The sequence below is a fragment of the Petromyzon marinus genome, chromosome 13 (assembly GCF_048934315.1).
Source record: "Petromyzon marinus isolate PM22_M1 ecotype Great Lakes invasive population chromosome 13, UKy_Petmar_22M1.pri1.0, whole genome shotgun sequence".
Classification (NCBI taxonomy): Eukaryota; Metazoa; Chordata; class Hyperoartia; order Petromyzontiformes; family Petromyzontidae; genus Petromyzon; species Petromyzon marinus.
The window spans coordinates 4,751,821-4,770,045 of record NC_133679.1 but is presented as its reverse complement, the minus strand read 5'-3'; the positions used below and the strand labels follow the sequence as shown (position 1 = coordinate 4,770,045).

The following is an 18,225-nucleotide window of genomic DNA, read 5'->3' as shown; positions in this document are numbered from 1 at the left end:
TCATGGTGATGGTTCATCCAGGCCCAAATTCTGCTTCTATTTTTCGATCTCATGAGATGGATTTTGTTTTAGGAAATTGGAATATAAGCACGGGGGGGGGGGGGGGGGTCACAACTGGTAAAACAGCAACCTTGTTTCCTCCCTTAACATTGTAAATGTTCCTTAAAAAATATCCTGAAGCAGAAGATTAGTGCCGGATACAGTCACATTTGCAAACGTGATTTGTAACTTTGATTATTACCTGTATATCTATATCGGTAGTTCAGTGTTAATGTGCCATTTCATTGAGGGATTACTGTGGCGTTATCTTGGTATAGTCTTGGACTGTTTTGTTGTTGTTTTTGCTGCCGTTCTCAATCTTTATAAACCGGGCTTACACAATTAATTCATGATTTTTTTGTATTTAGTGACTTGCTTACCATTTTCTCTACTTTGCACTCCTATAGTGTGTTTTTGTGTTGTTTGCTGTTGTAACTTGCTGACCTGCCCATACTTGGGCATCTGTGAAAAGAGCTTCATTAGCTCATCGGACTCCTCCTCCAGTCTCAATAAAAGTTCCGATTCTGAAAACGTGTGAATGTGTGCCGGCGCAGGGCGAGCTGGCCCACGAGGAGATGTACGTGGCAGTGGAGATGCTGTCAGCGGTGGCACTCATCAACCAAGCTCTGTCCTCAGGCGACAGGCCAGGAGTGTGGAAAGGCCTCACCAGTCCCGCCGCCGGCCTGGCCAACTTGGAGGATGACAACACACAGAAGTAACTCGCCTGCACTTGCCATCTGCGCTCCCCACCCCCGTGCTCCCCACTTCCCCACTACCTCGACTCCCCATCGCTCATGCGCCTGATCCCAGCCTCCATATGTTGAATCTGTCCAAGGAGTTTTTTTTCCCGAGTCACGAAACTGACTCCGATATTGGGTGCTCTTCATAAGCGTCTTTAGTCATTTTGAAAATGTCTTGTACAATTGTAAATGCCAGCACCTGAATAATATTGTTGCGCCTCATGATATGTCGAAGTATGAAACGCATCGTGTATTATTCCAGGACTCCCTTGGATGGAGATATACCAGTGTTCTCCACACATTTTCAGAGGGGGCCCACTTTTTCCGATATGACGTCCTTGTGAGGACCGCAACACCGCCTACAAGGGGTGTTTTCAACATTTGTGTTTTGTCGGGGGCCACGCTAAAGGTCCTTGGCCCTCTCGTGCCTTGCAATGAAGAACACTGAGATATACTGTACTGTGTTACATCTCAATGGGCTCTCTTTTACAATTTTTCATATTTATTTTCAATAATTTGACCATTATGGGGAAGCTGTTTAGATAATGCTTGGCTACATTAAATGTAATGTGTCATGTTTTTAAAGAAGACAAGACTATAACCGTCCCAATAACTTCATGTGATAGAAATTCAACATACACGCTATGTGAATATTACCAGTAGAATATTTATTCCACAATATTTATATAGCCTAACCTCTGAAGCAGGGTCTGCTGTTATGTTTTGGCAATAACCAGTTCCCCAGTTCCACGTACTTAAATAGTTTTTTGTCTTGAAGCATTGAGTCATTGCTCTTTGGCTGTGGGAATTGGCTTGGATGGTGCTCCTCCGACTTAGCTGGATGAAAAATAACGAGGAATTAATGGGGTAATGGGGGTTAATTCGCTGATGGATTGCTGCACAGTGGGGGGGGAGCATTTGCCTACTGTGCCTAGAATGGGGGAGGAGTGAAACTGTTGTTAATTATTTACAGGCATTCAAAAGCAAGTTCCAACAGGATAATTAAAGACTGTAGTATTGGTGCAGGTGTATGATTTTAAGTTAATTTACAATAAAAATGTTGAAGCTAGTGAACTCTTGATAATGTATATTATCTATCATTATCTTGGGTTCATCTTCAGAGATTAAAAATACCCCATTATCAGTTGATGATAGAAACACCAGCTTTTTGAAATATATATTTCTGCAAGTCAGAATTGGGTAAATATGTAAGGAAGCAACTGGAGTTTTATTATAGTTTTTATTTTGCGTTCTATCATTGCATGTTGACTTAAATTGCAACCTCAGGAGGGAAGTCTCTGAGAAATTTAACTTTATTAAAGCACTGATCTAAAATAAGCCTGTGCACATTATTCTTGCCGTGTAGTGATGCCATATGATGTGTGAGAAATAATGAATCTGAATGGGAATAGTTATTTAAACTGGACGAATCCGATGAGCTGTAAAGCTCTTTCATAAAGGGTGCATCAAGCCACTGTGGGTGGACCAAGCCGCTGGTCACAATTGAGCCTTGTGCTGTTTATTAATCACATGCTGCATTCTTTTTTTATCCTCATTTCCATCCTGCACACGTATTTTTGGTCTGAGTTTCTCATCGTTTACAGAAAGTGTTAGAGAATTAGTTGAATGTATGGTTTTACTGCCGCTAGGATGCAAGCTATTGTCACGTGCAGATGCGGGGGGCACCCACGCCGGGGTTAAGCGCGTTCTCCGCTGCTGGGCAGGTACATTGACTCGCTGCTCATTCAGAAGACTCAGTCGGCAGCCCAAGGCAAAGAGTTCCTCACGTGGAACGACATCCAGAGCGGCGTGGAGGACGTCAACGGCACCGTACAGCAGGAGCACGACCGTGAGGCCCCCCCACACTTTCCTGTCCCCCCCCCCCCAGCAGCAGCAACATCCTCATTGATCAGTACATTTATAGCCCTTATGCCATAGTACATATCTAGTACATATAGTACATATCTAGTACATATCTAGTCGGTCAGGTGACATTGTCAGTTCAACACGTGCGCTTTCGTGACCAATATCATCCATAAGAGGGTTTTTGGGTTAGATGGCGTAAATATATACATGTGTCGTTAAAACGTGGCCTTGGCTCTCCAACACACCGGTGTGCTGTACTAGTGATGAATTGGCATGTTGGCTGTGTCAGGTGATGGCGAGTTTTAACGGCACATTTATGTATTTCCACGATATAACCCCAAAAACCTCTATTGTGGAGGTGACATTGTGGTGGAAGTTTTTAACTCACATTTGTAAGGTAGCTAGTTCGAATTCATCTTACATATGGAGTTGATAAAATCGTTAACACTTTGTCAGAGGTAAACAGTGCATCCCCTGAATAGACTGATCCCTGCATGGAAATGTGGAATTTACAGCACTGTCAAAGGTGCCACTAAATGAGACAACACCTCCAACATTGCTTCCGTGAGCAAGGAGACACATTAACTCTATTTCTGGGCCAAACGTCTACAAGGAAATAATAATGATATGAATTACATATTCTTGGTTCTTTCGGTAAAGTCACGTAGAAGGGAAAAAATAAAATAATAAAAATACAAAACAAAATTCTCACTACGTTTCAGGTGTGATTGCTTGTGTTGCAGTCGAAACGTCGTGAGAATTGTATTGTTTTATATTTTTATTATTTTATTGTTTCCCTTCTACGTGACTTTACCGAAAGAACCAAGAATATGAATCCCTGCAGTCACGAAAGCTATCAAAAGATATGAATTACGGTAAGGTATTGCTTAGGTGTCCAACTACACACCTACTAAACATTCTAAAATCGGCAATCGCTAAAATCACACTGGCTCAATAAATACATAGCATAGCCCACCGCCTATGTATGTATGTTGAAAGAAGTTCAACATACATACGTACGTAAGGAAGAGGTGGTAGCGGTGAAATGCTGATTGGGTCTGACTGGAGCGTGCATCGCGTGGCAGGGATCGTGGCAATCGGCCTCATCAACGACGCCCTTGACAGCGAGGACCCCCAGAAGACACTGAAGGCGCTGCAACACCCGGCCGCCAAACTGCTGGGCGTGGACCCGTCGCTCGCGCGCCACTACCAAAACGTGCTGCGGCAGGCCAAGGCCAACAAGGCTAAGGTGGGGGACTCGACACTGCAGGCCTTGTTTTGTATTATCAGTGAGTTTTGTTTTACGAGTGGGCATTGCCGACTGCTGTTCCCGTGTTTGGTTATTACGCTGGGATATGTCAACACTATTCCAGCCTTGGATGGAGATTGTTTTGATGCAGTGTCTGTCCTTTTAAGTGAGAGGAATCTTGTGTGAGCTTTTTATGATAACAATTTCTGAGTCTATGATGTAGTCACAATATGTTTTGGGGAGGAAGATTTGATGTCACGAACAGGATTCCCAGTCATGTATCATCATGTCTACATTGAGAGGTACAGTGAGGGAAAAAAGTATTTGATCCCCTGCTGATTTTGTACGTTTGCTCATTGACAAAGAAATGATCGGTCTATAATTTTAATGGTAGATTTATTTGAACAGTGAGAGACAGAATAACAACAAGAAAATCTAGAAAAACGCATGTCAAAAATGTTATAAATTTATTTGCATTTTAATGAGGGAAATAAGTATTTGACCCCCTCTCAATCAGATTTCTGGCTCCCAGGTGTCTTTTATACAGGTAACGAGCTGGGATTAGGAGCACACTCTTAAAGGGAGTGCTCCTCATCTCAGCTTGTTACCTGTATAAAAGACACCTGTCCACAGAAGCAATCAATCAATCAGATTCCAAACTCTCCACCATGGCCAAGACCAAAGAGCTATCCAAGGATGTCAGGTGCAAGATTGTAGACCTACAAGAGGCTGGAATGGGCTACAAGACCATTGCCAAGCAGCTTGGTGAGAAGGTGACAATAGTTGGTGCGATTATTCGCAAATGGAAGAAACACAAAAGAACTGTCAATCTCCCTCGGCCTGGGGCTCCATGCAAGATCTCACCTCATGGAGTTGCAATGATCATGAGAACGGTGAGGAATCAGCCCAGAACTACACGGGAGGATCTTGTCAATGATCTCAAGGCAGCTGGGACCATAGTCACCAAGAAAACAATTGGTAACACGCTACGCCGTGAAGGACTGAAATCCTGCAGCGCCCACAAGGTCCCCCTGCTCAAGAAAGCACATATACATGCCCATCTGAATGATTCAGAGGACAACTGGGTGAAAGTGTTGTGGTCAGATGAGACTAAAATGGAGCTCTTTGGCATCAACTCGCCGTGTTTGGAGGAGGAATGCTGCCTATGACCCCAAGAACACCATCCCCACCGTCAAACATGGAGATGGAAATATTATGCTTTGGGGGTGTTTTTCTGCTAAGGGGACAGGACAACTTCACTGCATCAAAGGGACGCTGGACGGGGCCATGTACCATCAAATCTTGGGTGAGAACCTCCTTCTCTCAGCCAGGGCATTGAAAATGGGTCGTGGATGGGTATTCCAGCATGACAATGACCCAAAACACACGGCCAAAGCAACAAAGGAGTGGCTCAAGAAGAAGCACATTAAGGTCCTGGAGTGGCCTAGCTAGACTTAATCCCATAGAAAATCTGTGGAGGGAGCTGAAGGTTCGAGTTGCCAAACGTCAGTCTCGAAACTTCAATGACTTGGAGAAGATCTGCAAAGAGGAGTGGGACAAAATCCCTCCTGAGATGTGTGCAAACCTGGTGGCCAAATACAAGAAACGTCTGACCTCTGTGATCGCCAACAAGGGTTTTGCCACCAAGTACTATGTCATGTTTTGCAGAGGGGTCAAATACTTATTTCCCTCATTAAAATGCAAATCAATTTATACAATTTTTAACATGCGCTTTTCTGGATTTTTTTGTTGTTATTCTGTCTCTCACTGTTCAAATAAACCTACCATTTAAATTATAGACTGATCATTTCTTTGTCAGTGGGCAAACATACAAAATCGGCAGGGGATCAAATACTTTTTTCCCTCACTGTATACAGAGAGACCTTGCTGGAGACATACAAGCTCAGCTTAAATGATGCACGTGCAGTTAAACTAAACAAACACATTCCAGAAAACATAATATTAATTGAACAAAATATGCTTTCTCACTGTACCAGTTTTCTTTGAACGTATGTCATTGCACTGTAGAATAACACTTAAACACTTGCTGAGTAAGCTCGATGGAATCCCATTTGGAATTGATTGCCGAAGGTAGAGTTCTTCTTGGGCAAAGCTTTAACAAATAGACGTGGTGGCTGTGAAGCAACGTATTCAACTCCATGGTAACATTCTAATTGAATTCGAGAAATGGTGCAGCCGATTAGTGGTTACGTGTTCATGTAAAAACGTCTTCTGTCACTGTTGCCCTGTTGTTTATGTTGCTAAGCTTACTGGGAGATCGATGTTTTGACATCCAGTGGACTCTTGACGACACTCGTGTTGATGAGCAAGTGCGTAGCACGCAGGCAAAGAAACACTTAATAGGAGCTCAGCATGAATCGTGGCTACTGGTCCCCCCAATGCAACAGCTGATTGTTTTTGGTACTTTGAGTAAATTGTTTTCCCTTTTTGAATTATTTATTGCTGCCTACTAGCATAGGTTGCTGTCAATTATTTAAACATTTTAAATCATCAAATTTGGTGGCAGATGGGTCGTGCTGATGACGTAGTAGTCCTTCTGCGAGGATATATCAGTTTCAAGCAGATTTTTTTATGAGCTCCCAACGGTATGTATATGACAAGTTTTCTCTGGGATTTCAACTAAAATAGACGAGTTTTTTTGTTTGTTTCAAAATGATATTCTTTTTTTTCATATATATGAGGATTGGTGTCTGCATTGTAGTTTTCAACAGGGACGACATACACTGAGATTGTCCTCCTGTTCTGTGTTGTGTTAATAATCGAATGCTCATATGTCACAAGTCAGATCCACGTGCGTGTGTTGTGTCTTAGGCAAATGGAGATCCCTCGGCTGTACTTTGGCTGGAGGAGATTCAAGAAGCAATATACAGGGCCAACAAGCAAAACGAGGAGACTCAGCGTTGTGAGTTGCTTTGTGTGTTCATTCCAAATACCTAACCACAGTCCACTGTGTCAAACCCTGCTATGATAGCTGCATTCGTTTACTTCTTAAGTTTGCACAAGTCCAGAAAAATTAAATAATCTTAAAGTTCGAATAGCAACCATCATTACATTTTACAGACTTCTTTGAACACTATACTTTTACTCCCTCAATCTAGATCAGATTGACAGCTAAGTATTTAACAAATGTATCGTAAGAATAATACTTCATGAGATTAAAATAAAATATATTTGGAATTGCTGATTTAATTGGCTTTATGATTAGTTACTAAAGCGAATGTATATGTATATAGGAAGTGTTTTTTTTAGACACTGGTATGTCTTATGAAGCCTTTATCACGCCCCCAGGTCTCCTTTGGAAATAGATGTTTGCCTCAATGGGCTTTCACCTAGTTCTAAAGTTCACGCATCTTTATATGTATGTATATATGTCAAAGTAACATGATTGGGAAAGTTTTGTGGTCAAAACGGGGGGGACTGGATGTGCTACCACCCCATTGGTCCACTTGTTTTACAATATTACTGAAGCTTTCATGGTTGTGTTGTGGAGCTCTAACGTTGTACATCATGCTGAACAACACACATTGTACAACTTGGTAATGCTGCAGGGAGCTACGCTACTATCCATTTGGTATGATATTTGAACGCAATGGACCAAAGTTGATATCTGTATGTTGAGTTTTGAAAGCCATTGAATGGTATCTTGTACCACCACTTGGATTTTGTACCTCCTGCAATGGCGTTTATTCGGTGGAGATGGGTGATGCGAGTAGTGGATTGCACTTCGCCTTAAAAAAAGTGGTCTACCTTGCCTTCGCTTGCCACTGAGTGACTGTGTGTGTGCGAGTACCATAGAATGACTGTGTGTATGAGGACTATAGAGTGACTGCACGAGCACCATAGAGTGACTGTGTGTGTGTGAGTACCATTGAGTAACTGTTTTTGCATCCATCCTACAGTGGCTGTGGCGGTCGCAGCTATCAACATCGCGGTGGACGAAGGCGATGCGTCACAGACGTTTTCTATGTTACGTTCACACGACGTGGGTCTGCGTGGCGTCGTGGAGGAATGCAGTGACACCTATCAGTCTGAGCTGTACGATGCCAAGCAGGAGAAGATGTTGGAAGGTGGGAGATTGGCACCTGGCACAGGCACAGGAAAACCATCTTTCATTTCATCACTTTCATTTGTCATCATGGCAAAGTCGTCTCCAGTTTTAATGTCGACCGTCACTTCTATGCTGATGACCAAAGTAAACTATCCACTCCCACATCCTACCTTGACGAAGTCTCATCTGGAATTGGTTATAACTTTTGAGAAATGTTGCTAAATTTGAGGCACACTTGTGGCAAAAAGCCAACACTCGGACAAGAGTCCAATTTGAGCATGAACTTCCTAAATTCTAACAAAAGTATGCAAAACTTTGTAATTGTCATTGATCTTGAGGGCTCTCTCAACTCTGCAAGTTCTCATACCGTCATCCGTATAACATCACTCACATCTTCTATTCCTTTCCCCAGCTCCGGCTGAGACCCTATTCCCTATCTTCATCACATCCCAACTCGGCAACGGCAGCTGTCCTCCTACGGCCTCCCAAAATGCCTCTTTACCAAACACCAATTGGTTCAAAATGCTGCTGCCAGACTCTTTACCCGCACACGTATTAGATCAGATCATCCCGACAATTCAATTCCTCCCGACTCCAAATACAATCTTGGATCTGTTTTCAAATGTGCGATCACCATATTCATTATCATCTATGGACTTGCTCCTGCCTATCTCTACCCTGTCATCTTATTTTACTCCCCTCTACACATTCTCCGCTCCAGCAACCAAGACTGAGGAGATAGAGGGTCGTGGGTTCGAGCCCGACCCTGATGCCTGTATATTTGGAGTTTGCATGTTTTCCCCGTGGTGGCGTGGATTTTTCTCCGGGTCCTCCGTTTTTTCCCTCCGCATTTACAAAAATGCTTTGAGTATTTAGCTGCTATAAATTTCCACGTGATAAGCCACTTCTTTGAGCTATCATTTGTGGCCAGGTTGCTTCTCAAAAAGAGCTTTATAGCTTAGTGGACCTGACTTGGTAAAGTAAATACTTTCTTCTGAAACCTCTCTGTCAAACGTTGCTCAGTGGGGGGTTGGGGGGGTGGGGGGGGGTTTGCTCTCCTCTGCTGCTCTCCCAGGCTGACACTCCCTTCCGACCGACATCTGTGCTGTGGACTCCCTAGTCCTGTTCAAGTGCACAATCAATAGTTTCCTTTTTTTTCCTCTGGTTATGGCTCTTTCTGCCTATAATATAAATCTGCCCATCGTTTCTCTGCTGTGTCTTGAGATGCCGTTGCATTCAGACGTTATAAATGCAAATTGTATTATAATTGTATTGTGGTTTGCGTGCAGCACAAAGTTTCCGGTGCGATTTTCGTCCCCTGCAGGGGACAATGGGAGCCAGTGGGTTCGGCACCACACCAAGGAAGGTTTCGACTATTACTTCAACCTCCAGGAGCTTCATGGCACGTGGGAGCAGCCCAAGGGATTTGTGCAGAACAACACGCAGCTGAACCGTGAAGAAATACAGGTGCCGTAGCCTCTGCCGTCCTTCTGACTTTGTTGAACCTGGAGGCCAGGAAATCGCGTTGGCAAGTGTTCTTGAGCCTCGATGCTGACATCCTTTATCCGCTGGCTAATCAATTGGGTATGGCTGGAATATATTGCCCCATTCATAATAACACTTCGTTAAAACTACCATGGCAAAATGTCTCGGGACATTTTCAGGAGATCTTTTGCGCATGTGGTAATACGTTATTGTGAACTATTACCATCTTGTCCACATTCACCACCGACCACCTCGCCGCTTTTAAAATTCTTGCAAGAAGCTACAGGTAAGTGACGGTAACATCTTGTTGCTGCTGTCTGTGGGTAAAATTCACTTAAATGTTTTTTTCCAAAAGCTAATTCAACGTGACACCAGGCTGACATTCTGTCATTGCTTCCCCTAGATAATGCCTTAACGGCCCCGACTGGTGCGCATGTGTGCGCATCCCGCCCTCCCCCCCCCCCCCCCCCAGAACTCGGTGAGCCAAGTGACGGCAGCGTACAACCGCGAGCAGATGTGGCTGGCTCACGAGCCAACCATCGTGAAGCTGCAGGCGCAATGCCGCGGGTTCCTCGCGCGCCGCAGTTTCCAAGCCAAGCGGGACTTCTTCCAAGAGCAGGTCCCGGCCATCACCAAGATACAGGTACGGCACGCTGACTTCCATACACACGCTCGTGCGCCACTCCGGACCACAGCCTGTTGCCAGATTTACCATGATTCGGCTTTGCGCACGAACTACCGTTGCAGATTAACTTGCACGACTGTCGTAAAACGTGGTGGAAATTACTTTCCACCATTGTAATCGTCACGTACTTCCTAAATCAACTTCTTCATCATCATAAGCCATGATCTATCCACTGCTGAATGATGGTTTCCCAAAGCGGTCGCCATCTCTTTTAGCCTTGTGATGCAACAATGCGCAGACACCTGAAAATGAGCTGCTGTCATTGTTTGATCTTCATGGTAGATGTATCCTCGGTTGTGTTTTGTCCTTTTTTCTCTTCTTGGTTCTTTCGGTAAAGTCACGTAGAAGGGAAATAATAAAATAATAAAAATAAACCAATAAAATAAAATTCTCACGACGTTTCGGCCACAACACAAGTAGCCTTCCTCAGGTGAAGAAACAGAACTGTCGGAAAGACAGCGCTGGAATGAACACTGCTCAGCTTGGCAGCGTGTTTTAAGCTGGGTGGGAGGAGCAGAGCGCCTTGACAAAGGAGTTTACATATCAACAGAAGAATTTAGCATTGAAGTAGCTGTGTTAATGTGAGAGATTAGCAGAATGTTAAAGTCAGACATTAGCATGTAACTGGGAGATTAGCATGATGTTAATGTGAGGGATTAGCATGTAACTGGTCACGGAAGTGGCTATGTTAAAGTCAGTTTACATATCAACAGAGGCATTTAGTATATTGACGCTAAAGAACTGTAACTACCCAACTATCATACAATAAACCGATTTGAAAGAACTAAATATAAACTATATCAATATAATCAATAAACTCAATATACTCTCCTTCTACGTGACTTTACCGAAAGAACAAAGAAGATGAACCCCTGCAGTCACGAAAGCTTTAAATCGAAATGTTCTCCTTTTTTTAACACTTGAAGAGTGTTTTAAGATAGCAGCCTTTGAATGCAGAGTTAGGAAAGAGGACAGATGGATGGCACTTAGTTTCTGAGAGCGTTGTATAAATTTCGATTTAAAGCTTTCGTGACTGCAGGGATTCATCTTCTTGGTTCTTTCGGTAAAGTCACGTACTCCTATGTCAAGGCACTCTGCTCCTCCCACCCAGCTTAAATATACGCTGCTAATCTTAGCGGTGTTCATTACGACGCTGTTTTTTTAGACAGCTCTGTTCTTCACCTAAGGACGGGTGCTTGTGTTGTGGCCGAAACGTCGTGAGTATTTTATTATGTTTTATTTTTTTTTTATTTTCTTCGTGACTTTACCGAAAGAACCAAGAAGAGGAGCGTTGTATAATTTAGATTATTAAAATGCAGTTTCTTGAATAGGTTTTAATTCTATCAGGTCAACAAACATTCACTCAAAAATTAGTAATGCATTACTTAATAAATTTTGATTTAAAGCTTTCGTGACTGCAGTAATTCATATTCTTAGCTCTTTCGGTAAAGTCACGTTGAAGGGAAACAATAAAATGATAAAATATATATAAAACAATGAAAATTCTCACGACGTTTCGACCATAATACAAACGGTCGTCATCAGGTGTGTCGGTTTACAAAAAATTATTTATTTTTACACGGTGTATTTATTTATTAAAAAACGTCAGCGCCACGCGCAGCGATTTGGCAGTTTATTTAGAAGGACTAGTCCATCTATGTTCTGAAAAGAGGAGGGGGGAGACGAAAAATTAATGTATGCTGTCTGAATGCCACTGTAAGCGTGAACAATCAATTAAGACCTGAAATGGTTTATCAAATCTTTCCAATGATTGCTAAGCCAGAATCCAACTTCTCGGTTGAAATTGTCTCTGTGCTTGTATATGTGGATAGCCTCATGAACGAATCTCTCATGGTAGCCAGATGGCTTACCAAGAACCTCTGTCTTGGAAAAGTCAATGTCATGTGAGCCTACTGAATTATAACAATGATCTGCCACGGCAGAGGTGTTGGTCCTACCGTGTTTAAGGTCTGCTTTGTGTTCACGAATGCGGTCCGAGACATGGCGTTTGGTTTCTCCAATGTAACTACTACCACAGAGGCAACTTAGTTTGTAGACACCACAAGATCCAGGTCCGTTTCAACACATTACATACAATCCGTGATCTGGTTCCGTCTGTAAAATATGTGATTCCGGACATACAGTACCCTGGTGTCTACAAACTAAGTTGCCTATGTGGTAGTAGTTACATTGGAGAAACCAAACGCCATGTCTCGGACCGCATTCGTGAACACAAAGCAGACCTTAAACACGGTAGGACCAACACCTCTGCCGTGGCAAATCATTGTTATGATTCAGTAGGCTCACATGACATTGACTTTTCCAAGACAGAGGTTCTTGGTAAGCCATCTGGCTACCATGAGAGATTCGTTCATGAGGCTATCCACATATACAAGCACAGAGACAATTTCAACCGAGAAGATGGATTCTGGCTTAGCAATCATTGGAAAGATTTGATAAACCATTTCAGGTCTTAATTGATTGTTCACGCTTACAGTGGCTTTCAGACAGCATACATTAATTTTTCGTCTCCCCCCTCCTCTTTTCAGAACATAGATGGACTAGTCCTTCTAAATAAACTGCCAAATCGCTGCACGTGGCGCTGACGTTTTTTTATGAATAAATAAATACACCGTTTAAAAATTAATAAATTTATGCAAACCGACACACCTGATGACGACCGTTTGTGTTATGGTCAAAGCGTCGTGAGAATTTTTATTGTTTGATATATATTTTATTATTTTATTGTTTCCCTTCAACGTGACTTTACCGAAAGAGCTAAGAATATGCATTACTTAATGTTATTTAGTTTCAATGCACTTTAAAATAATGTTTCTTCAAAGGCAAGATGTAATGATTCACTTCACCCCCCTCCCTCCCACGATGAGGCAACTTCGTTGTCTTTATGGTTCATTCACAAGTTTATTCCAGAATAAATTATTATTTTTATCAATGTGGTACTTGTGGAATGTATAGGTGCAGGATGATTTCCTTGCTCCTGTGAGGTAGATGCTCAATAACCGGTCTCCAGTAGATGCTCAATAACTGCACGTCTCATTGTGGCTGAATAATCTTGACCGACAGGACATATTTCATTGAGTGTCTACTGCTTGGTGTGTGTCAAGGGCAGCTCGAGAAACTAAGCTACTTTAATCGACGAATTTCGTTTTCTAACACGATTGGATGGTTTTATGAAGTGTAAATATTCTTAAAGCGTTTGATCATTACTTGCTCATATCTGAAATAATTTATCAGGCTTTTTTTATTACTGCAAAACCAGTGCACATTATATTACCCTTTCGCGAATTTGTAGAGTGTGAATTTTATCACGATTATGCTCGTTTAAAAGGGCGTGTGTGTGTATTTACACAACACACGATTAGTGCTCTGCGCTACGAACCTGGTGACCCAAGTTCGATTCCCGCTCACGGCCACCAACACCAGTGACGAATATCTGAAGCGGTCGTGGGCCTCTCCTAGCTCGACTCGGCAGCAAATGAGTACCTTGTGTGGTGTGTAAACATCACCACTGGGGAGACAAAGGTGGTCGGGCTTGGTGCTGGCCACCCACCCCCTCGTGTGCCACATTGCAGCCTTCATAGGTGCTACTCGCTAACAGCACTTGCCCAACAGTCTCTTAAGGCGAAAGGGATGATTTTTGTCTTCATTGTATTGACACTACAGAGTGGTATTGACAAAAAGGGCTTTGTTTAAACATGTTGTACTGTCCCTTGGATGTCTTTCAGGCTACCTGGAGGGGGTTCAAGCAGAAAAAAGCGTATCAAAACCGACTAAAAGAACTGCACAGTGATGTCCCGTCTGTTGTCAAGGTAACCTGTTTATATTTGTTTTCCAGCATTTCCTTCATTCCCAAAATAATGCGTCTACGTAGTGAGGTTCAATCGCATATGGGGGGACTACGAGGAGGGTCATTTATGGTCTCGGTTTAAGCTGGATGACCTCAGGCCCGTGTCACAAGCAGGGCCAGGTCGCATGAAGCGACTTAAGTTAACGTATCCATTCGCTGCTTCTCTAAAAGGATGTAAATGATTAGGGGACATGTTTTGAATGGAGGAGTTTTGTGCAACCCAGCCGAAGTAACTTTAATGGGAAAAAAAGCGGGGAAATTAGACAAAGTTGGGACAAGTGGCCAGCTACGCTCAATGTTGCTACCGCATATTACGCTGAAGATAAATTGTAAATCACGCAGAAATGTATTACACAAATTGCGTGAATTGTAGTATTTTTATTCATTGACATTTTGTCTCATGATGATCACAGGTTTATGTCTTGTAAATTTCTATATTTTTGAAATGGTAGTCTGACTTAAAGTAAATGTGTCATCGAGCATAAGGTTGTAAGACCTAAACCACAACGGCAGTTAGTAATTTTCTGCAATAGAATGAGAATTGTGATTCAGAATACAAAGACGCAAGCTGCTCGGGAATTCCAACAGATTACCGAAGAGCGTAGATCATAAGTGGTGATCATTGTGATATTTTTTTACTGCAGCTGCAGTCGTTGGTACGCATGTGGAGGGATCGCAAGAAGTACCAGGAGAGGAAGAAGTACTACCGGGACAATGTAAGAATTTCTTTCTTCACGACAACTGTAGACGCATAATTTCCCATACCCATTTATATTAGAACTGTCAACAAATACACTGAAACTTCGCTGGACTTTTGGACAATAGCTTTTTTGCTATAATGTTCACTTATTACACGCTTTAATTTAACTCGCTCTGTCTGTTGTTGTTGTCGTCGTATCATCAAATCTTGTAACTCAATTTTAACCCACTTCCCAATATAATTTTTTATATGTTATGGTTTCGGCTTGGGTCTAATTGTCCACGGTCAACTGACATTGCCTGTAATTGGCCACGGCCCCTTACGTTGTGGCAAGCTTCGGGCCACTTTCTGGAGTCGTGGAGTTCTTCCATTACTAGTACATTTCATAAAAGCGTGTTTTTAAAAAAGTTTTTTTTTTAAATATTACTTATTGGGCGGTATTTTTCAGTGCAGGCAAAGACTGTTGAGAAAACACATTTTTGTCGTAAATTGAAAGTGGCAGCCAATACTGAAATATAATCGGTTGTTTTGGACAGACATTGCATACATATTTTTTAAAGGAATACTTTATCGCTGTATATAAAGACTGGCTAAGGTATACATCTGTTGTAGTCTTTGTTCAGCAATCATGACCCATACATAGTTACATACTGGAACTTGTCTTTCTTTAAGTGGTTCATAAGCCATTTCTGTCGACACGGTGAAATGTGTAAATGTGCAATGGTCGCAACTACGTTTATACCATAAACATTAATCAATGCACACTTCTCTCCTTTGCGCCTGAAGATGGAGTCCATTGTCAAGATACAAGCCTTTTTGAGAGCAAACAAAGCCAGGGAGGATTACAGGACACTGAGTAAGTGACTAACCAGCAAGGCTGTGTTTAATGATGCATGCACATGGGGTTATAGTTTACAGCAATTGCTTGTCCGAGGGTACAGGGCTTTGTGGGTGTCAAATGTTGACATGCGTCAGTGATTGAAATTCACTCTGATGTGTGAATTTGCAACACGTTGCTAAGGGTAAGGAAAGTTGTGTGTGTGCACATGCATATACAGCTTTATCTGTGGTGAGTAGTTATGGATAGTGGTTAACGAATATTACCACACCGGTGTGGTAATTACCACAGCGGTTGTGGTAATGTTTGACCAAACAACCCCCATGAGAGTGGTGCAGGGAAGCCTTCATCCAACGGTGGATTTACAAGGGGGCTGCAAATGTTGATAGTTTTTTTCATGTGTAAAACTTAGTGGTCAGCACACTGTGCTATGATCTACATTGCCAGGGGTTTTCCCTGCCTTAATCATCAGTGGCATTGGCATCTGAATCTGGTCTTCAGGAAGTTTGTTCTTGCTGTGTGGAAAAATCAGCACCCGGGAACTAAAGGTGGCTTTGCATGATGTTGTTTATACAACACCCCCAGTGTGCCATGTTGGCTTTAATTGGAATCGTCTCACGTACAATCTGGGTTGGTCCCATCCTAAGCTTTCACAGACCTGATTGGCCTCATGTAGGGCACACTAAGCTATATAGCTTTTTTCAGAAGCGACCTGGCCTTAAATGATAGCGCAACGAAGTGGCGTATCATGTAGCAATTTAGAGCAGCTAAATACTCTAAACAAGGCCTGAACCATGCACCATGGTTTGACGTCACCACTATATAATAATTTATGCGCGCAACAGCATCTCACAAAGGAACCTCTCCATCCCCCGACGCTCTCTGTGTGCGCAGTCAGCGCGGAGGACGCACCGGTCAACGTGGTGCGCAAGTTCGTGCACCTCCTGGAGCAGAACGACCTGGACTTTCAGGAGGAGCTGGAGGTGATGCGTTGCCGCGAGGAGGTGATGACCAACATCCGCTCGAATCAGCAGCTGGAGCAGGACCTCAACACGATGGACATTAAGATTGGGCTACTCGTCAAGAACCGAATTACCCTCGAGGTGATTTCTCCCCCACTCACTAAATCGGATCCCTTTTTTTTAATGAGCCATTGGGGCGAGAGCCGATGGCATGGCTATAAATAGATGTGTGAGCTGTTTATAATGCAGTCCTAGCTGTGCTCGCTTGATGAATCTTCAGCTCTTAGGAGCATTCATCTCAGATTTCCTGGGTATGTTGTGCAGTGTGCAAACCACAGCACCACCTCTCCCCACATATATACAAAGACAAAGATCTCCTTTATAGCCTTAACAGACTATAGGGGCAAGTGCTGTTCTCGAGCACCTATAAAGGCCGGCACGACACACGAGGGGGTGGGTGGCCAACACCACGCCCGGCCGCCTTTGTCTCCCCAGTGGCGATGTTCACACACTGCACCAGGTACTCATTTGAGGCTGAGTCGACCTATGGGAGGCCCAGGACCGGTTCAGATAATCGTCACTTGGTGTTGGCCGTGAGCGGGAATCGAACTCGGGTCACCAGGTTCGTAGCGCAGCACGCTAACCGCTTCACTACCATATCCACACAGACATACAGAGACACGTGATAATTTGTTTGTTATCTTAGGGCAGATTATATGGGTTGCAGATTAACAGTGTTTGCAGAGAAGGAAGATCAATAATCTTTCAGTGTGCAGCTGATTATATTATTAGCTGCTACACACTTTTTGAGTCGGTGACTGGGCACCCACGTGACTTCATGCATGTCGGCAAGTAAACATAAAACAAGTCAAGAAACATTTTTACATTTCTTGAAAAACTGATAGTGCACACAGATCTCCCGTGTAGTCTTAAAACAGAGCAGCAGTGCAGTGATTATTGCATTGACAGCGACGTCTTTAATATGTTATTGAAAATCTCTTTCATGTCTGTCTTCTTACGAATCTCAAGCAGTTAGGAAGAAGAATACTCGTATATACGGAAATTAATATCAGAAGAAATTGCCAATCAAAATGTTTCTGATCCCTTGGTGGTCCTGAGTCATTGGTGGAGATTCCACATTCCCATGGCAAAGTCTACGTTATATGGTGTGAGGCAAGTGAGGCTGAGGTGTGTGTGGCTCTCTCCTTCTACAGGACGTGGTGTCGCACAGCACCAAACTGAAGAAGAAGAACAAGGAGCAGGTTGCGGGCATGATGGTGGCAGACAAGCAGAAGGGCCTCAAGTCGCTCAGCAAAGAGAAGCGGCAGAAGCTAGAGGCCTACCAGCACCTCTTCTACCTCCTGCAGGTCTGTGCACCCATACAACTCTTGACGCAGCTCTCACAAGCAATGTGTGTGTGTGTGGGCTCACGGCCAACAACGGTGACGAATATCTGAACCAGCCCTGCACCTCCCCTAGGTCGACTCGGCCTCAAATGAGTACCTAGTGTGGTATGTAAACATCGTCACTTGAGAGACAAAGGCAGCCGGGCGTGGTGCTGGCCACCCACGCCCTCGTTTGCCGTGCCGGTCTTCATAGGTGCTCGCGAAAACAGCACTTGTCCCAACAGTCTGTTTAGGCTATACAGGAGATCTTTGTCTTTGGTGTGTAATTGTGACGGTGGCCTACATAGTGTGTGCATTGTATTAACTAATATTCCTGTA

The 18,225-nt window shown here is 43.3% G+C and overlaps 1 protein-coding gene across 2 annotated transcripts in view; it reads left to right on the top strand.

Moving 5' to 3' along the window:
• The window catches only part of IQGAP1 (IQ motif containing GTPase activating protein 1), an 81,413-nt gene that overhangs the window by 46,886 nt on the left and 16,302 nt on the right, over nt 1-18,225 (top strand). For both annotated transcript variants that reach the window (XM_032953186.2, XM_076066806.1), the window contains 12 exons: nt 594-754; nt 2,504-2,628; nt 3,731-3,894; nt 6,727-6,817; nt 7,815-7,982; nt 9,288-9,430; nt 9,921-10,091; nt 13,880-13,963; nt 14,646-14,717; nt 15,488-15,557; nt 16,434-16,642; nt 17,716-17,868. In XM_032953186.2, the coding sequence (XP_032809077.2) occupies nt 594-754; nt 2,504-2,628; nt 3,731-3,894; nt 6,727-6,817; nt 7,815-7,982; nt 9,288-9,430; nt 9,921-10,091; nt 13,880-13,963; nt 14,646-14,717; nt 15,488-15,557; nt 16,434-16,642; nt 17,716-17,868 (1,611 nt within the window). The remainder of the gene's footprint in view (nt 1-593; nt 755-2,503; nt 2,629-3,730; nt 3,895-6,726; nt 6,818-7,814; nt 7,983-9,287; nt 9,431-9,920; nt 10,092-13,879; nt 13,964-14,645; nt 14,718-15,487; nt 15,558-16,433; nt 16,643-17,715; nt 17,869-18,225) is intronic.